The 19,777-nt window shown below is 42.5% G+C and overlaps 1 protein-coding gene across 8 annotated transcripts in view; it reads left to right on the forward strand.

Moving 5' to 3' along the window:
* mast2 (microtubule associated serine/threonine kinase 2) overlaps positions 1-19,777 on the forward strand; it is a 524,270-nt gene that overhangs the window by 395,963 nt on the left and 108,530 nt on the right. For 7 of the 8 annotated variants that reach the window (XM_038794189.1, XM_038794191.1, XM_038794192.1 and 4 more), the window contains 2 exons: positions 5,628-5,703; positions 9,750-9,770. In XM_038794189.1, the coding sequence (XP_038650117.1) occupies positions 5,628-5,703; positions 9,750-9,770 (97 nt within the window). The remainder of the gene's footprint in view (positions 1-5,627; positions 5,704-9,749; positions 9,771-19,777) is intronic. The other variant, XM_038794190.1, reaches the window with a different exon arrangement.

The following is a 19,777-nucleotide window of genomic DNA, read 5'->3' on the forward strand; positions in this document are numbered from 1 at the left end:
GGGAGGGGCGAGCGACAACAACACAGCACAGCCAAATATCGCACACTGTGATTTTCTCCCCGGCACCCAAATGTGAGCTATTTCAAAATTGAATAGCTTGAAATACACTTTTTGTCATGTTAAAGTTTATCCAGTCTCTATCAAATTATTAATTTATAATAATGGGTGTTGCTGACTATTGTACAACTTAAAATTGTACAATGCTTTCTGCACATAATGTGCAATAGCATATGGTATACACCGGAGTTACCCGCCACCCCTGCCCCCCACAGGCAGTAGCCTACTTACGTGGTGTGGGTAATTTTGCCAGATGTACAAAGCTGCCGCTGTCGAGCTGGTGCACAATACCCCACCAGTTATTCTATTTCATATTTTATTTTATTTTTTTACGTTGGGGTGTGCCCTTCTCCTCTAAATATGTGTATATATATATATCTATGTTTCTTATTATGTGTACATAACGGTCGTTCAAAAACCCAATAAAAACATTTATTTAAAAAAATATAACAGTACCAGCCATCTCTGGGCTGCATTTTCTGGACTAAACAAGGCAACATATTTTATTGCTTAGTAAACACAGTAAAAATTATGATACATTTATTGGCCACTCACTACATTTTATGAGGCAGGGCAAGCAGGTCGTATTCAGTTATGACAGTTTATAGTGTACATCATTCATATTGAAAAGTGGGCTGTAACTCCAGTGTATATCATATGCTATTGGACATTATGTGCAGAAAGCATTGTACAATTTTAAGTTGTACAATAGTCAGCAACACCCATTATTATAAATTAATAATTTGATAGAGACTGGATAAACTTTAACGTGACAAAAAGTGTATTTCAAGTTATTCAATTTTGAAATAGCTCAAATTGAAGAGCAAGAGGCCTTTGGACTAGATAACTACTGGAGAGGTTTTCCAGCATCTTTAGTTTATCCAGGAGATCTGAACTCCATGTGACCCTTTCGCCGAACAAACTCTTACCATCACATCCCTCAAATTTCCTCAGCCTGACCAGCTGACAGCTTTTTTCAAGAATTTTGACTTTGTATCCTCAACCATTTTGTTTTTGGACACTAAAAGGAATCCGGGTGCTCTGGGGTAGGACACGGAAGTGAATTTGAGGTGATGATCGGCCATGTTTTTACTGAGTGACAGAGCAGGCACAAGGTGTGGCCTACTTCTCCTCTTTCTTGTATTGTGAACTGAGAGTTGCATTGTTCATGCAGAGTATTGTGTCTGTCAAGTCTACAGTCCCATCGATTTTAACACTTAAATTAAGTTTTACTTTCAGCTTTTAAAAATACTATTATGTTTTTAAGATTGCTTTGTTTTAGAAACAGACTTTGCTTCTGAAAGAAAGAAAAAGTCTGTTTCTTTTCATAAAAATCATGGGTGGGATTCTCCGTCAGCCGATGCCACAATCTCAAAACGTGATTGGACGGAAAACCGGTTTTGATGTTGAAATTGTGGCCAGTTTCGCACCAAATCTCAGTTCTCCAGCGTCGCGACTGCAGCGTGCCAGTCCACGTGTACAGTAAACGCCTTTGGCATATCATTAGCGGGCTTGACCTGGTATTCTCCGGGGCCTCTGCAATTCCCAACGGCGAGGTCCACTTGTGCTTTTAAAAATCGTGAAACAGGCGCCGTGGCTGCTGAGGGGGAGGGAGGGTAACTGAAAGTGGCCATCATTGCCATAGTTTGCTGACAATTGTGACACTGGCCAGGGGGCTTCTGCCAGGGTCATGCAGAGTAGCCGGGGGTGGGCAGGACGTGGGCTGTGGGGCAAAAGTGGGCAGACACAGGACACCATTGCCGCAGTCTGCAAGGCAGCCATGCAGCTGAGCACATCACTGACTGTCCACTGTGAACTTAGTGCGAGGGGTCATATGGGTGTCCCCCCCCCCCCCCCCCCCAGGCCAACCCCCCCCCCCCCCCCCCCCCCCAGTGCAATCAGTGTTAGCTGGGATGGTGTGTGTGGGGAGTGAAGTATGTATATGCGGCTGCAGCTTGTCAGCTCTTGAGTGTTAATCGCAGATTCAGTGAATCCGGCACCGTTTCTCATTGGAGTCAATTGTGTTCCAAGTGTCGCTGAATCGGTCCAGGTGCGCTAGTTTTTCTCTCATGAAACTCCGTGAATCCTGCCCTGGTGTCAAAACTTAGTCTCAGGAACGGACAATTCCGCTGCATCTCTATTTGAGCTCCCAGTACTCTATGTCCCATTTGTGATCTGGGGCTGGGGAGATGGGTATCATGTGTTAAGCCTTCTAATTTCATGCTGTTGGTTTTAAAAATGGTGGTTGAAACAGAAGAAATGAATATCTTATGGCAAGTAACAAACAATCCTGAGTCTGATAACTCTGTACTTGATTCACAGTGATCAGTAATCCAGTTTTGTAACAGCTCCTCACTCACTCCTGTCCTTGCTATAGTCCAGTGAGCCTGGTGTTACACCTTAAGGTTGACTTGTACTTGACATCATTCTCTTACACAGCGGGGTCTTACTGGCTGAGTGATATGGTGCTGCATCAAGCAGAGACAAGAAGGTGGACTGCAAAGGATGATGACATTTGAGCGTGGTGATCCACTGCACTGTTACAGCACCACCTAGTGACCTGAAATTGTGTTGCTGAGAGGAGCAAAAATAGTGCAGATATGTATTCAACTCAGCTGTGCCAGACAAATTATGTGATTATGGAGATGTATAAAGTATTTTTTGGCTTAGAGTTATTATGACACAAAGGAAACTTCAGCTTCTTGAGTCCATGCCATCGAGTTGCTATCGCATATAATTTATATTTGTAGGTGCAATTTAAAAGCAACGAATGATCAGGTCAAATTGTTCATAGGATATAAAATGTTCTCAATGACTCCTCGGTTTCCTTTGACTAGAATTTTATGGCAAAATCACCACCACCATCACCCAAATGGGTTCTGAGACAGGGGGAGGATGGATGGAATTCTCTCCGAGATCCTGCCCAACCCGACCAAAACGCAATTTTACGGTGGGGTGGCAGGGCCTCGGACTGGAATCCTGCCCATGCCCCATAAGGGCCTTTTCTGCCCAGCCTCAATTGTAAGGCTGGTGGGCACTGAACAGAAAAAATAACAATCTTGATCTGGGGGAGGGGGAGGCCATGACTCAGATTTGGGATGCCCTCTCCTCAGGGTCGTGCCAACTTGATTGGCTGGTAACTCTTTCTAGGCCCTGCAGTAACAGGTGCTACAGTGCACAAGAGTGAAAGTGCTTGAAAATGCCTAAACCCAAGTCCTGGGACAGGATGACAGAGTAGGCCTTCGGGGTCTCGGGGCAGGAATGGTAAGGAAGGCCATGGGGGGGGGAGGGTGGTGATGGAAAGTAGGTGATTATGATTGTTGTATTATGTGATATAACTGTTGTAATGATGTATTCAGAACATCTAATTGTTTAACTAGAAAGATGATTTTTTAACAAACATGTGGAAAGATAACTAACTGACTAGTTGAAGACAATGGCTACTAAATTAATTCAGTGAATTCTCCTGGAGTACTCTAAATGTGACTATCTTCTTGTATGACTTACTAACAGCTGACAGGTATCTCAAGTCATGTAATGGATGACTGACATCACCTGCTAGTCTGAGGTGGTACCAATAACTACGTGCACTGATATACAACTAGATACATTTATGTGTCCATGCATATCACCACAATGATGTTGCGGGAGAGGCTGGAATAGGGGAGCAAGGTCAAGTGATCCTTAAGGGGGCGGGGGGAGTTGAGGAGGCCAAGCCTGATAATTTTTGGGCTTCCTCCACACCAGGGAAATCCTCACACCAGCCTAAATAGATGATTGAAGTTGGGCTGGCGGGGGAAGGCAGAAACCCCGAATAAACCCTGCTCCTTGTATTTCATGCTCCTCTCCCCAACCTACAAACCCACCGATGGGGGAGTGTGAAATTCAGGCCCTGTAGATTTTTGACCCCACACATGAATTGTCAGAAAAGTGAAATCACTTGGGATATCGGAGAAGGTGACGAGTTGTGATCCAAAATTAGCTCAGCAACAAGAACCAATGGGTCGCTGGATGTTTATGCAAATAGAACTTAGTTTCAAATAGTGTTCCACAGCGCTCAGTGTTAGGCCCTTGCTGTTTGTTGTATATATTAATGATTTGGACTTAAATGTGTGAGGGAAGATTGGGAATTTTTCAAGTGACACAAAAATTGGCCATGCTGTTGATGGTGAAGAGGATAGCTGTCGATTCCAGAATGATATCAATGATTTGGTTGAGTGGATGCAAAAGTGGCAAATGGAATTCAATATGGAGAAGTGTGAGGTAATGCATTTTTAATGGCAAATAAAGCAAGGGAATACTCAATAAACAGGAAGATATTCAGAGGGGTAGAGGAGGTGAGAGATCTTGGAGTGCATGTCCACAGTTCCCTAAAAGTGGCAGGACAGGTGGAAAAAGTGGTAAAGAAGGCATATGGAATACTTTTGTTTATTGAACGCGGTATTGAATACAGAAGCAGGGATGTAATGCTGGAACTGTATAAAATGCTGGTTAGGCCACAGGTGGAATGTTGTGTACAGATCTGGTCACCACATTACAGGAAGGACATAACTATTCCAGAGATAGTACAGAGGAGATTTACAAGAATGTCGCCAGGGCTTGTAAATTGCAGCAATGAGAAAAAATGCATGAAGTTGGGGTACCTCTTCTTGGAACAGAAGGGTGACCTAATTGAGGTGTACAAAACTGAGGGGCCTAGCTAGGGTACACAGGAAATACATGCTTCCCCTAGCTAAGGGGTCAATTACCAGGGGGCATAAATTTAATGTGATTGGTAGAAGGATTAGAGGGAATATGAAGAAAATGTTCTTCACTCAGAGGCTGGTGGGTATCTGGAATTCACTGCCTAGGTTGGTGGCTGAGGCTGAAATGGTCAACTCATTTAAAAGGTACTTGGATCTGCATCTGAAGTGCTTTAACCTGGAAAGCTGCGGGCCAGGTGCTCTCTTTTTGGCCAGTGCAGCCACGATGGGCTGAATGGCCCTTTTCTGTGCAATAACTTTTCTATAATTCTATGGTTCTATTTCTGTTACAGTTTCAATGATCAGATTTAATCATTTTTATTTGCAATATCTTGAAATAAAGAAGAGAAGTTGGAAAGAACTGAACAGAAAGGGCAGGACTATAGTGGCTAAATGAGAGGCCATCAATAGTGAAGAAATGAAAAACAGTAAGAAGCTTAGCTTTGCAGGAGTGGAGGGACCATGAAAGAATTTGAAAATTAGGTCAAAAATTGAAGTCACCTCCACAGAACTACCATAATGCCCAAGCCAAGAAGAAGGCGGCTAGTCTTTTTGACTGCCCTGGCTCACGATCTTCGGCAAACTGGCCCATTGAGCTGAGCACCCTCCCGTCCCAATGGCATGAAAGCTGCTTTTAGATTCTTTCTGCTGATTTACCTGAGGCCAGCTAAATCCATCTCATCAGGGAATTGAACCTGTAACTTCTGTAAGCTGCTTCAGCTCATCGATGGATGACCTCACTTGAGAAGTCAATAATATTCATGTTAAAATGCACTTACTAAAACTGGGTATCATTTCACAGTTGTTGTCTTTTCAATTTGCCAACAGGTAGCAGTCCTCTGGACAGTCCAAGGAATTTCTCTCCCAATGCAGCAGCTCACTTTTCATTCATACCAGCACGAAGGTAAGGTTTATTGCTCTGTTGTACTTTTGAAAAAGAATAGCATGCAAAATAGTTGGGGGGTTGCATGGATTGTGCTCAGGATGCATGTGGAATTAGCAAGAAGATCGATATACAGTATGAAGAAATGGGGTCTTTGATTCCATTTGCCTGTCATAATGCAAATGTTTTAAATCAGATGTAAGTGGCTGATGTATTTGTCATATTTGCAAAATGGTGCAAATAATATTCTAAAGAAGTAAGAACTGAAATTAATTTCCACACTCTAAAATCTAATGTAACCCCTCCTTATAACCTCGTTAGCAGACAATGACATGAGAATAATCAAGGCTGAAAATGTTGGAAATACTCAGCATCTGTGACGGGAGAAGCAGATAACACAATGTTGATGACCTTTCATCCAAACCAATGCTTCTGCCAGACCTGCTGAGTATTTCCAGCATTTTCTGTTCAGATTCCCAGCCCAAGTAGCATTTTGCTTTCGCACAAGATAGTTACAGTGGTATTAAAGAGTCCACATTTGTGCCTGCAATTCACTCCAGGCCATCAAATGGGAGATGAGATGCAATAGTCAATTACATGCCACAAACATGTTATGCATGCAATGAAACCTGGACCCTAAATCTGTGTGACTGTCTTTCTTCCTACAATTTCTCATTTCTTCACGTTTTCATCATGATCTGTGCCATAGGTCTTAATTGTCACCTACATTCCTCCATTTTGTAAAGGTTGAGAATGATTTTGACATTATCTTGTTGGCCACCCTCCTGCTTGTAATAGTAACCAAAAATGTAGGAAACACGATGAATATAGTTGAAATGTCACTCACTGAAGCACACGGGTAGAGAACCTCAAACCTCGCAACCTTGACACCGAGTCCGTGTTGGATATCGGGATTTGCAACTTTTCGGGGGAAGGGGGAATCAGATCCCTGAATTCAGTGAATAGGGAACACAGAAAAGCCAAATATATGAATGCAAAGTTTCCATCTTGAGGCAGTCTCTGAAGGGGAATTGACAGTGACTACAGTGGTCAGGTCGCACAGGATGGACAGCAGTGGCCCACTGCTGATGGTTGTCGCTCCAGTGGAGTGAAGGGGTTGATGTAGGAGGTTTCATGGGGCCCCTAGCCAGGCACAAGCAAGCCAAGCTACTTTCAGGCACCAGTGGAGCTTGGACCCCAGTAGGTTGACCTGCCTGCTGCTTGGAAAAACCCAACAGTTGCCCCAGTCAGTCCAAAAATGGGCATTTATTTTTGCAGGTTGGCTTCCTGGTAATAACCCAGGAAGATCACCTCAAGGTGACAATCAAAATCATAGAATTTTACAGTGCAGAAGGATGCCATTTGGCCCATCGAGTCTGCACTAGTCCTTGGAAAGAGCACCTTATTTAAGACCAGAACTCCACCCTATCCCTGTAATCCAGTAACCTCACCTAACCGCTTGGACACTATTTAGCATGGTTCCCTTTACCCGGACCTGGAATTTGGAGGCCCTGTTCATGCTATAAAATGAATCCAGATTTGATCCGACTGTAAACTTTTACACATCCTCTATTCTTCTGAATGTGGCCTCCTGTGCATCCCACCCTACTTTGGATTTATTAGCAGAACTTTCACCTATTTTGATCCTGCATTTTCATATTCTCTTCCCAAATCACTCTCCACCTCTTGTTTACAAAAGCTTCCCGAAGCCTACCTCCACTACTTTTCCTATTACTGCTTAGCATCCGTTTTGACTTTTTGGAAGCACTTTGGAAAGTTTATTACATTGATGGTACTATATAAGTACATCATGCTGCAGCTGAGTCCCAATCACATTATTAGAACTCTACCTTCAAAGCCCATGCTGATATTCCACATAAAAATAACTGCATAACCATTCTTGACTTTGTACTGCCATCATAAGGCCCATGTTCTGTTCACAACAGTCTCTCTGTTGACAAGTATTATTATTGTTACAATAACTTGGGCTAGTGAATGGTCAATTCCAGCCCTCCTTGACCTGGAGTTGCAACATAGGTGACATTAGATTTTATTTAAAATACACAAGGTCCTTGGTTGAGCCCAATAAACTACAATCACCAGGTTTGTAACTTTAAAACGCAAGTAACCTTTTATTATGTACATAATTAAAAAAACATGAAAATGTAACTGACTATCTAACCCCCTTTCCCATCCCCCCTCCTAATTACCCCCAATATATATATATATATATATATATATATACTATATATATATATATATATATATATATATATATATATATATATATATATATATATTATATACTATATATATATATTATATATATACACACACACATATACACACACATAGTCTAACAACATGGAGTGGAAAGGGTGGGAGAGAAGGAAAGAAAATATGAATAAAATAAAAAGGAAACAGATCTTTGATGCACTCGGATGATTTCCAGTTAGTGCTTTTCTGAAGTTCAAGCTATTGTTTTGATACTTCTTCCTTCTAGGCTTGAGGTGGTTTTCTCTGACAAGGTTGTCTGCCTTATTTGCAGACTTAGGATCATTTTAGATTCACAGCAAAGGATGTGCTGGCACTCACTGCTTTCATAACAGTAGAGCAGTTTTTTTTTTTACTTAATCAAGCAGGAGAGAGAATGTTTCTTTCCCTGCCAAGGTCTTCACTTTTGCGACACTTCTCAGATAGCATCACGCAGGAACCAATCACCGACTGTTGTTAGGTAGAACACTGTCCATGGCCAACCCACTGGTTGCCAGTTAAACAAGTCCCTTCAAAGCTGGTTCCAAATATCCACTCGGTGCCAAAGAATCTAGCATCTCCTCTCCAAAATACAAAACCTGGGAACACAGTAGTCTGGCAAGCAGACTGTTTTAACTTAATCTTCTGCTTCAAGGCACACCCTGATTATGGGTTCATGGACCAAAATAATAAAAATAAAAGAAATGGAAACAAAGCAAATAAACATGAAGAACTCTTACATTATCTTGTTTATTGGTCATGCTTTATTTGTTGAAAATTGTTTAAAATGATTGAAAGTGCTCACCTCATTGATCAGAACAAGGCAGTGTAATCATTTTTCATTTACTTCTCTGGTTTGAACTGTCTTTTTGTTCCTATTATGGATATTGTGTGAAAACATTAAGCATGGTCTTGTTACATGGAACACAGTTTAAATACACCTAAGAGTTTCTTAAAAGGGGGGAAAACCATTTGTAAGTTGGATGCAGTGTAGATCTACCATAGAATTTACCATAGAATTTACAGTGCAGAAGGAGGCCATTTGGCCCATCGAGTCTGCACCGGCTCCTGGAAAGTCACCCTACCCAAGGTTAACACCTCCACCCTATCCCCATAACCCAGTCACCCCACCCAACACTAAGGGCAATTTTGGACACTAAGGGCAATTTATCATGGCCAATCCACCTAACCTGCACATCTTTGGACTGTGGGAGGAAACCGGAGCACCCGGAGGAAACCCACGCACACACGGGGAGGATGTGCAGACTCCGCACAGACAGTGACCCAAGCCGGAATCGAACCTGGGACCCTGGAGCTGTGAAGTGATTGTGCTATCCACAATGCTACCGTGCTGCCCAAATATCCATATTCATATCTATGAACATTATTTGACTAGTTTACCTATTAATGCCATCAACGTCTTCATTTCTGTTGTGCAATTTGAAAGCAATTTCATGTTTTTAAAAATTAAAAAACATTAGCATTTTAAAAACAGACTGCCCCTGTGAAATGAGATCAAGTACAATTCAGTGTGTCCCATAATTTACTGCAGTCAGAAATTGTGCTTCATTGAAAATGAAGGACAAAAATACCATTTGTATATTTCAGAACAAATTGACTGTTGTGAACTTCCTAACTCTCAACTGTAAATCACATTTTGTTCCACACTGTTGCATACTTAAATGTGTAGCCTAAAATGGTCTGTTTTATATATGCCGCAAGTAAAGATCGAGTCGTAAAATAATTTAAATGTATGTTATTTTCTATTGCATTGTTTTGTTAGTCATTAATGTATTTATATTTTCTTGATGCAGCCATGGTCACCGAGCTGACAGGTAACACTCAAATAAGTGTTGCTGCATAGTTATTGCATGTTCTGGAGCTGTACTTTGGATGTTTGCGCATGAAAATGCAATAAAGTGTTCAAGCACATGCTTTGCTTTTAGTTGTTCCATGTGTAAAGAATGATGCACATACTGTAATTTGCACATTGATTCATGGAGAAAAATGGTGACAAAAGATGACGTCACTAAAGCTGCAACTGGTAAGAAATGTGGTTTCTTGAAGAATTAGCTTTGTTGAAACCACTGGCTCTGCTGCTAAATTTGTTTTAATGAATGTCAAGCTCTGTTGGCACTTCCTGTGCTAACCTTTGTTAATGCAGCCTTGACAGTGTCTGTTCAGCGTCCTGGTATGTTTTGGTACAAGAGCAACCACCTTGATTAACTAACCCGTCTGTGTCTTTGTTTTATTTAATGAAGTTTTATCATCTACTCTTCTTATTATGCTTTTGTAAACATTTGTCTTTGCGATATTTTGTGACTTGCCCTTTGCAACTGAAGTAAAAAAAGTAATTGAATCATAGAGTAACTTGTACCGTTAAATAAACAGATTTCTATTCAAATGGAAAAACCACAAGACCTGGAGTTTCTAGCATGGGTTATGATGGTGTGACAATCCCTACATCCATCCCTACTCTATAGAGGTCATGTTCAGGAATTGTACTGTGGTTCTTTCTGATCCCTCTTGTCAGAACCCTTCTTCATTTTGCTAATGACACAAGGAAACAATATTAGTGATTATTTTTAATAATGCAGCCGTTTCATATTATTTCATTATATTTAGTATGGCCATCCTTTTAACTGAGTTGTATATAAAGAGAGATTGATACTTTAATCTCTATCATTCACGAACACTAATCATCATACCCACCAGTTTATTGTCACCAACATAAGTGAAAGTCTATTTTTATTATCCAGGGTTCTCTCAATTCTGCCAGGGCGGCACCGTGGCACAGTGGTTAGCACTGCTGTCTCACAGCACCAGTGATCCAGGTTCACTTTCGGCCTTGGATGACTAGTTTGTGTGGAGTTTGCACTTTCTCCCCATGTCTGCGTGGGTTTCCTCGGAGTGCTCCTGTTTCCTCCCACAGCCTCTTAGTGGCCAAAGATGTGCAGGTTAGGTGAGGTAATGGGGTTACAGGGACAGGGTGGGGCCTTGGGTAGGGTGCTCTATCAAGAGGATCAGCGTTGACTCGGTGGGCCGGTGGGAATTCTATGGTTTAGGGAACAAAATTCCCTGTTTCCACCTTGTAGAACAAGGGCTACTTTTGTTGTTTGTCCATTCCCAGTGCTAAGATTTTGAGTTACAAAAAGTCTTGTTCCACTCGCATAGTTTGCTGTGACTCTAAAAATGGTCCAGAACCACCCCATTATATTCTATATTGGCTTCGACACCAAGAGTCCTTGGGAGTTTCCTCTAATCTTGGCCTGATGAATAATGGCATTTCTTAAAAATCAGCCACCCTTTGCATCACTAAGTCACATATTCCACAGTTGTGGTTCACACCCAGACTAACTCCAGGAGATTGCTTAGACATACAAATCTCTTCCCCAAAAGAAAAAAACAATAATTGTAGAATGTTTGCAGCACAGGAGGTCATTTAGGCATCGTGCCCGTGCTAACTCTCTGCAAGAACAAATTAGCTAGTCCCACCCCCCTGTCTATTCCCTGTAGCCCTGCAATGTTTTCCTCTTATGATACTTATCCAATTCCCTTTACCATGAGTAAATATCCTACATTTTCAGGCAGTGCATTCCAGATTCTAATGTTACGATCCCAGTTGGTGCTATAACTGGACGTGAAGATCCCTGAATGGAACCCTGGCTCAAAAGACCCTAGATTTTACCTTAAATCATGGACGAACAGAATCACAGGACTATTAATTAGCTATAAAAACTTGAAAAAGACATGTATTAATCATGAAAAATTGGATTATAATACGATACTATTTTACTTCCCTTCCTTATCTTAACAAATACACAGAATTTAGGATTAACACAGATTACAAAGTACATCTTAAGCTACAATGGTCTCTTTAGCACAAAAAGCCCGTTTTAAATTCACAAGATGATTGTGGCCAAATACAATCAATGCCACAACCAATGCCAAGTTGTGACTGTGATTCTCCTCTGAATCCACCCCCGCAGATGATTGTCACACAACATTTTTCAGACTTCAACCCAAAATCATACTTTAAATTCTGATGTCATAACAATGCTTTCCCTTGGCAGTTTGCATTCCAAATTCCAGTCCAGATTTTACAAATTATACTTTCAAACAGAACTTCCATTCCACTTTTAACAGTGAATCCAGTCCAGGGTGTGATACCAACTCCTTTTCAGGGTTTCTTTGCCTTTTTACACAATCTCTGAGATCCAGCCACAGATTTCCATCATTATCTCAATCCCTGTTCCACGGGCTGCACATTCTCACAAACCTGAGAATCGCTTCAGGCTTTCTTCTCAGCTCGGTCTGTCTTTACTGAACAGTGCTCTGCTTTAGTGCTTTAACCTCAGACGTCTTGGAAACTTGTCTTTATTTCTCTCGTTTCTGTAACTGGCTGCTCTTCAGACCTCTGCATTTTTTAAACCATTACTCCAAGGTATGTTTTTTTCTTCTAGCAAACCTGAGAGAGATGTTCTCTCTAGTCTTCTAAATCAACTGCTCTGGCTTCCAGTTAAAACTAAGAACAAAGGAAGGTGACCTGTTGCTAAGCAACACCCCTGCTATTACTATTCTTCACGCCACAGCCCATTCTAGGCACAATAGAAAATACAGTTTGAATTAAAACCAACCTCCATATATCCAAAACCTTTGTCCAACATTAATCTAACAATAAGTATTACCCTCCCAGGCACAGAAACAATAAATTAAACCCACTGAAAACTATATCTTATTTCTAATGTTTACCAATACAAGTATAAATCCCTTAAAACTACCTTTGTTTTCCTAACACTAAGCATTTGCTGTGAAAATAAGTTTTTCTTATGTTGCCATTGATTGTTTGGCACTTAACCTTTCTGCCAGTTTCGCACTAACTATGCTGTCCAGACGCTTCATACTTTGAACATGTCTATCAAGTCTCCTCTCAACCTTCTCTAAGTAAAGCAGCCCCAGCTTCACTAATCTAGCCACCTAACTGAAGCCTCTCACCCCCAGAACTACTCTCATAAATCTCTTCTGCACCATCTCAAAAGTCATTGCATCTTTCTTAATGTGTAGTGCCCACAATAGAACACAAGACTCCAATTGAGGCTGACCCAGTGTAAAGTTCAGCATAACATCATTGCTTTTTTACCCTATACCTCTATTTACTAAACTCAGGGTGTCACATGCCTTTTTAACCTCAAACTGCTCTGTCCTGTTCAAAGTTTGCCCAGATGTACCCCAGGCTCTTTGCATGCCCTTTGGCTTAGCAAATTTATTTTCTATTGTTCTTCTCATTCTTCCTGGCAGAATGTGTCACCTCACACTTAGCATTAGTTGGGATAAATGGGTGTTTCTCTGGTTGGCAATCAGTAGCTAGTGGTGTCCCTCAGGGATCCGTGTTGGGCCCACAATTGTTCACAATTTACATTGATGATTTGGAGTTGGGGACCAAGGGCAATGTGTCCAAGTTTGCAGATGACACTAAGATGAGTGGTAAAGCGAAAAGTGCAGAGGATACTGGAAGTCTGCAGAGGGATTTGGATAGGTTAAGTGAATGGGCTCGGGTCTGGCAGATGGAATACAATGTTGACAAATGTGAGGTTATCCATTTTGGTAGGAATAACAGCAAACGGGATTATTATTTAAACGATAAAATATTAAAGCATGCCGCTGTTCAGAGAGACTTGGGTGTGCTAGTGCATGAGTCACAGAAGGTTGGTTTACAAGTGCAACAGGTGATTAAGAAGGCAAATGGAATTTTCTCCTTCATTGCTAGAGGGATGGAGTTTAAGACTAGGGAGGTTATGTTGCAATTGTATAAGGTGTTAGTGCGGCCACACCTGGAGTATTGTGTTCAGTTTTGGTCTCCTTACTTGAGAAAGGACGTACTGGCGCTGGAGGGTGTGCAGAGGAGATTCACTAGGTTAATCCCAGAGCTGAAGGGGTTGGATTATGAGGAGAGGTTGAGTAGACTGGGACTGTACTCGTTGGAATTTAGAAGGATGAGGGGGATCTTATAGAAACATTTAAAATTATGAAGGGAATAGATAGGATAGATGCGGGCAGGTTGTTTCCACTGGCGGGTGACTGCAGAACTAGGGGGCATAGCCTCAAAATAAGGGGAAGTAGATTTAGAACTGAGTTTAGGAGGAACTTCTTCACCCAAAGGGTTGTGAATCTATGGAATTCCTTGCCCAGTGAAGCAGTTGAGGCTCCTTCATTACATGTTTTTAAGGTAAAGATAGATAGTTTTTTGAAGAATAAAGGGATTAAGGGTTATGGTGTTCGGGCCGGAAAGTGGAGCTGAGTCCACAAAAGATCAGCCATGATCTAATTGAATGGCGGAGCAGGCTCGAGGGGCCAGATGGCCTACTCCTGCTCCAGGTTCTTATGTTCTTATGTTCTTATTAGGAAATTAGTTGAGTGGCAGGCAGCAGAGACTGGGGGCAATGGTAAATACTCTAATTGACAGGAGGTGATCAGTGGGATCACATGGATCTGTGTTGGGGCCTCAATTATTCACATTATTCACTAATGACTTGGACGATGGTAAGAAGTCTTACAACACCAGGTTAAAGTCCAACAGGTTTGTTTCAAACACTAGCTTTCGGAGCACTGCTCGTTCCTCAGGTGAACGTGTGTGCTTCGAAAGCTAGTGTTTGAAACAAACCTGTTGGACTTTAACCTGATGTTGTAAGACTTCTTACTGTGCTCACCCCAGTCCAACGCCGGCATCTCCACACTTGGATGATGGCACAGAAAGTCGCACATCCAAATTTTCTGGTGATACAAAGTTAGTTGGCATGTAGACAGCCTAGATGATAGTTTATTTTGCAAGGAGATATTGACAGACTAGTTGAATGGGAAAATTTGTGGCAGATGGAATTCAAAGTAAGCAAGTGTGAGATTATCCATTTTGGACTAAAAAGGGATAGAGCAGAGTACTTTCTAAATGGAAAGAGGTTCGGTACAGAGGATGGGGGTTCACATCCTTAAGTGCAGAATATAAACCCGAAGGCTAATGGAATGCGTTATATCTAGAGGATTGGAGTACAGAGACACAGGAATTATACTACATCTTTACAGAACCCTACTTGGCGTAGTGTGAGCAGTTCTGGGCACCATACCTCAGGAAGGATATTTTGGCCTTGGAGAGAGTGTAAGATGGGTTTACTAAAATTATACCTGGGTTATGGTGATTAAATTACGAGGAGAGATTACACAAATTAGGCCAGTTTTCACGAGAATTTAGAAGGTTAAGGGATGATTTGATCAAAGTATTTAGCGAAAAATGAGGTGTCAACCTGGTGAATCGACAACACATGTCTACTTGTGTTCCAAACAGCGTAAGTAGCAAGTAATATTGAATTCTTTGAGGAGGTGACCAAGCATGTGGATGAAGGTAAAGCAGTGGATGTAGTGTACATGGATTTTAGTAAGGCATTTGATAAGGTTCCCCATGGTAGGCTTATGCAGAAAGTAAGGAGGCATGGGGTAGTGGGAAATTTGGCCAGTTGGATAACAAACTGGCTAACCGATAGAAGACAGAGAGTGGTGGTGGATGGCAAATATTCAGCCTGGAGCCCAGTTATCAGTGGCGTACCGCAGGGATCAGTTCTGGGTCCTCTGCTGTTTGTGATTTTCATTAACGACTTGGATGAGGGAGTTGAAGGGTGGGTCAGTAAATTTGCAGATGATACGAAGATTGGTGGAGTTGTGGATAGTGAGGAGGGCTGTTGTCGGCTTCAAAGAGACATAGATAGAATGCAGAGCTGGGCTGAGAAGTGGCAGATGGAGTTTAACCCTGACAAGTGTGAGGTTGTCCATTTTGGAAGGACAAATCTGAATGCGGAATACAGGGTTAATGGTAGGGTTCTTGGCAATTTGGAGGAGCAGAGAGATCTTGGGGTCTATGTTCATAGTTCTTTGAAAGTTGCCACTCAAGTGGATAGAGCTGTGTTAAGAAGGCCTATGGTGTGCTAGCGTTCATTTGCAGACGGATTGAATTTAAGAGCCGTGAGGTGATGATGCAGCTGTACAAAACCTTGGTCAGGCCACATTTGGAGTACTGTGTGCAGTTCTGGTCACCTCATTTTAGGAAGGATGTGGAAGCTTTGGAAAAGGTGCAAAGGAGATTTACCAGGATGTTGCCTGGAATGGAGAGTAGGTCATACGAGGAAAGGTTGAGGGAGCTAGGCCTTTTCTCATTAGAACGGAGAAGGATGAGGGGCGACTTGATAGAGGTTTATAAGATGATCAGGGGAATAGATAGAGTAGACAGTCAGAGACTTTTTCCCCGGGTGGAACACACCATTACAAGGGGACATAAATTTAAGATAAATGGTGGAAGATATAGAGGGGATGTCAGAGGTAGGTTCTTTACCCAGAGAGTAGTGGGGGCATGGAATGCACTGGCTGTGGTAGTAGTTGAGTCGGAAAAGTTAGGGACCTTCAAGCGGCTATTGGATAGGTACTTGGATTAGGGTAGAATAATGGAGTGTAGGTTAACTTCTTAAGGGCAGCACAGTAGCATTGTGGATAGCACAATTGCTTCACAGCTCCAGGGTCCCAAGTTCGATTTCGACTTGGGTCACTGTCTGTGTGGAGTCTGCACATCCTCCCCGTGACTGCGTGGGTTTCCTCCGGGTACTCCAGTTTCCTCCCACAGTCCAAAGATGTGCAGGTTGGGTGGATTGGCCATGAAAAATTGTCCAAAATTCTATGATTAACATAGGACAAAAGTTCGGCGCAACATCGTGGGCCGAAGGGCCTGTTCTGTGCTGTATTTCTCTCTCTCTAATAGACAGAGCTTAGTGATTCCACAACAAATGCATCAGATCTAAACTCTGCAGTCCTGCCACATCCAGCCAGGTGGAGGAGGAGGCTCCTCAAATATCCCCACTCTCAATGATGGAGGAGCCCAGCACATATGTGCAAAAGACCAAGGCTGAGACATTCGCACACAATCTTCAGATCGGTCTCCTCTGGAGGACCCCAGCATTACAGATATCAGTCTTCAGCCAATACTATTCACTCCACGTGATATCAAGAAACAGCTGAAGGCACTGAACACTGCAAAGGCTATGAGCCCTGACAATATTCCGGAAACAGTACTGAAAATTTGTGCTCTAGAACCTGCTATGCCCCTAGCAAAGCTATTCCAGTACAGCTACAACACTGGCATCTACCCAGAAATGTGGAAAATTAACCAGGCGTGTCCTGTACACCAGGAACAGGACAAATCCAACCCAGCCAATTACCTCACTGTCAGTCTACTCTCCATCATCAGCAAAGTGATGGAAGGAGTCAACAACAGTGCTATCAAGCGGCACTTACTCAACAATAATATGCTCATGGTAGTTCAATTTGTGTTCTGCCAGGGTCACTAAGATCTTGACCACATTACAGCCTTACTTAAACATGGACAAAAGAGCTGAATGCCAGAGGTGAGGTGAGAGTCACTGCCCTTGACATCAAGGCAGCATTTGACCGAATATGACATCAAGGAGCCCGAGCAAAACTGAAGTCAATGGGAATCGGGAAAAACGTTCCGCTGGTTGGATTCATACCTGGTTGTGGTGGTTGGAGGTCAATCATCTCAGCTCCAGGACATCACTGCAGGAATTCCTCAAGGTAGTATCCTAGGCTCAACCACCTTCAGCTGCTTCATCAATGACCTCCCTTCCATCATAGCGTTAGAAGTAGGGATGTTCGCAGATGACTGCACAATGTTCAGCACCATTCGTGGCTCCTCGGATAATGAAGCAGTCCATGCCCAAATGCAGCAAGACCTGGACAATATCCAGGCTTGGGATGGCAAGTTACATTCAGCGCCAAAAGTGCCAGACAATGACCATCTCCTATGGGAGAGGATCTATCCATCGTACCGTGACATTCAATGACATTACCATGGCTGAATTCCCCAGAGCCAACATCCTGGGGGTTACCATTGATCAGAAACTGAACTGGACTAGCCATATTAATACTGTGGTTACCAGGGCAGGTCAAAGGCTAGGAATCCTACGACAAGTAACTCAACTCCTGAGCCCCCTCCCCCAAAAAAAGCCTGTCCACCATCTACAAGACACGAGTCAGGAGTGTAATGGAATATTCTCCACTTGCCTGGATGACTGCAGCTCCAACAACACCATCCAGGACAAACTCAACACCATCCAGGACAAAGCAGCCCCAGGACAAAGCAGGCTTGATTCCGCCCCACCTCCCTCATTCCACAAACATTCAAACCCACCACCACTGACGAACAGTAGTAGCCACGTGTACTATCTGCAAGATGCCCTGCAATAACTCGCCAAAGTTCCTTAAACAGCACCTTCCAAACCCACAGCCGTTACCATCCAGAAGGATGAGAGCAGGAGATACCTGGGAACCCCACCACCTGGAAGTTCCCTCCAAGTCACCCACCACCCTGACTTGGAAATATATCGCAGTTCCTTTACTGTCGCTGGGGAAAAGTCCTGGAACTCCCTCCTGAACGGCACTGTGGGTGTACCTTCCACTCAGGGACAGCAGTGATCCAAGAAGGCAACTCATCACCACCTTCTGAAGGGCAACTACGGATGGGCAATAAATGTTGGCCTAACCAGCAACTCCAACATCCTATAAAACTGAATTAAAATGTATATATATTAACCGGGAAAGACGGAGTACATAACGATAAACTATTTCCATTATTTGGAGAGTCTAAAACAAGGGGGCATATTGTAAAAGTTAGGACAAGACCATTCAGGAAAGATGTTAGGAAGCACCTCTTCACTCCAAAGAAGTTTGGAACACTCTCCATTGTACAGAGGATGAAGCTAGAACAATTGTTAAATTTAAATCCGAGATAGATAGATTTTTGTTAAGCAAAGATATTGTGGGATATGGGCCAAAGGCAGGTAAATGGAGTTAGGCCACAGATCAGCCATGATTTTATTAAATAGTGGGATAGGCACGAGGGGCTGAATGATCTGCTGTTCCTATGCTCCATTAAATATTATGTGCCACTTTGCTGGAAAGCCTAATAGATGGCACTTTATCAAACATCTTTTGGAAATCCGTGTACACCACATCAGTGTTTTAACCTCATCAACCCTCTGTTAACTTATGAAAAAATGCAATTGACTTAGTTAAAGGTGATTTACTTTTAACAGATCCTTGCTGGCTTCCCTTAATTAATGTATTCTTGTTGAAGCAAAATAAGTTAGATAATTGGGGCATATGTTGGTGGATCATCCTTTATATGAGACCAGCTTGCGTTGGGAATTGTGCATGGGGGGCGCGTGTTGGGAACAGCGCACCGCCCTTGTGGAATTTCCCATTTGTGACATCATGTCAGTGCTTGAAAGAAAGTGTGGATTTTGAAATTTAACAGTTTTTGAAATCTTGGATAAGGAACGCTTAACCTGTATATAGTAAAAGTAAGTAAGTCGACATAGTCCCAGATGACTGTAGGCTGATTTCCCTTTGACAGGAAGAGCTAATTGGAGTCATTTAACCTGAGGATCACCACACTTCAGGCAAGGGGCAAGGTTGAGAAGGCGGGGTCTTCACGAATAAGCTCAGCTGGTACGGGAATTGAACCTGTGCTGTAGGCCTTGCTCTGTATCACAAATCAGCTGTCCAGCCAACTGAGCTAAAACTGAAGTCCATTGCTCCAGGAAGTAGAGGTTATGGGAGAGGAGTTACCCCAGTTATTTGTTACGAACTCCAGCACACGCCCAGGTGACCTTGTAGTGAAATCTCTTAGTCTCTTCTGTTTCGCTTGAAACCTTCTACAACTGATGGGCACTGCAGGATATTATCATGAACAGCAAGAACCAAATCTATGCACGCATTTTTGGTTTTGGTT

This window comes from Scyliorhinus canicula, chromosome 4 (assembly GCF_902713615.1).
Source record: "Scyliorhinus canicula chromosome 4, sScyCan1.1, whole genome shotgun sequence".
In the NCBI taxonomy this organism is placed as follows: Eukaryota; Metazoa; Chordata; class Chondrichthyes; order Carcharhiniformes; family Scyliorhinidae; genus Scyliorhinus; species Scyliorhinus canicula.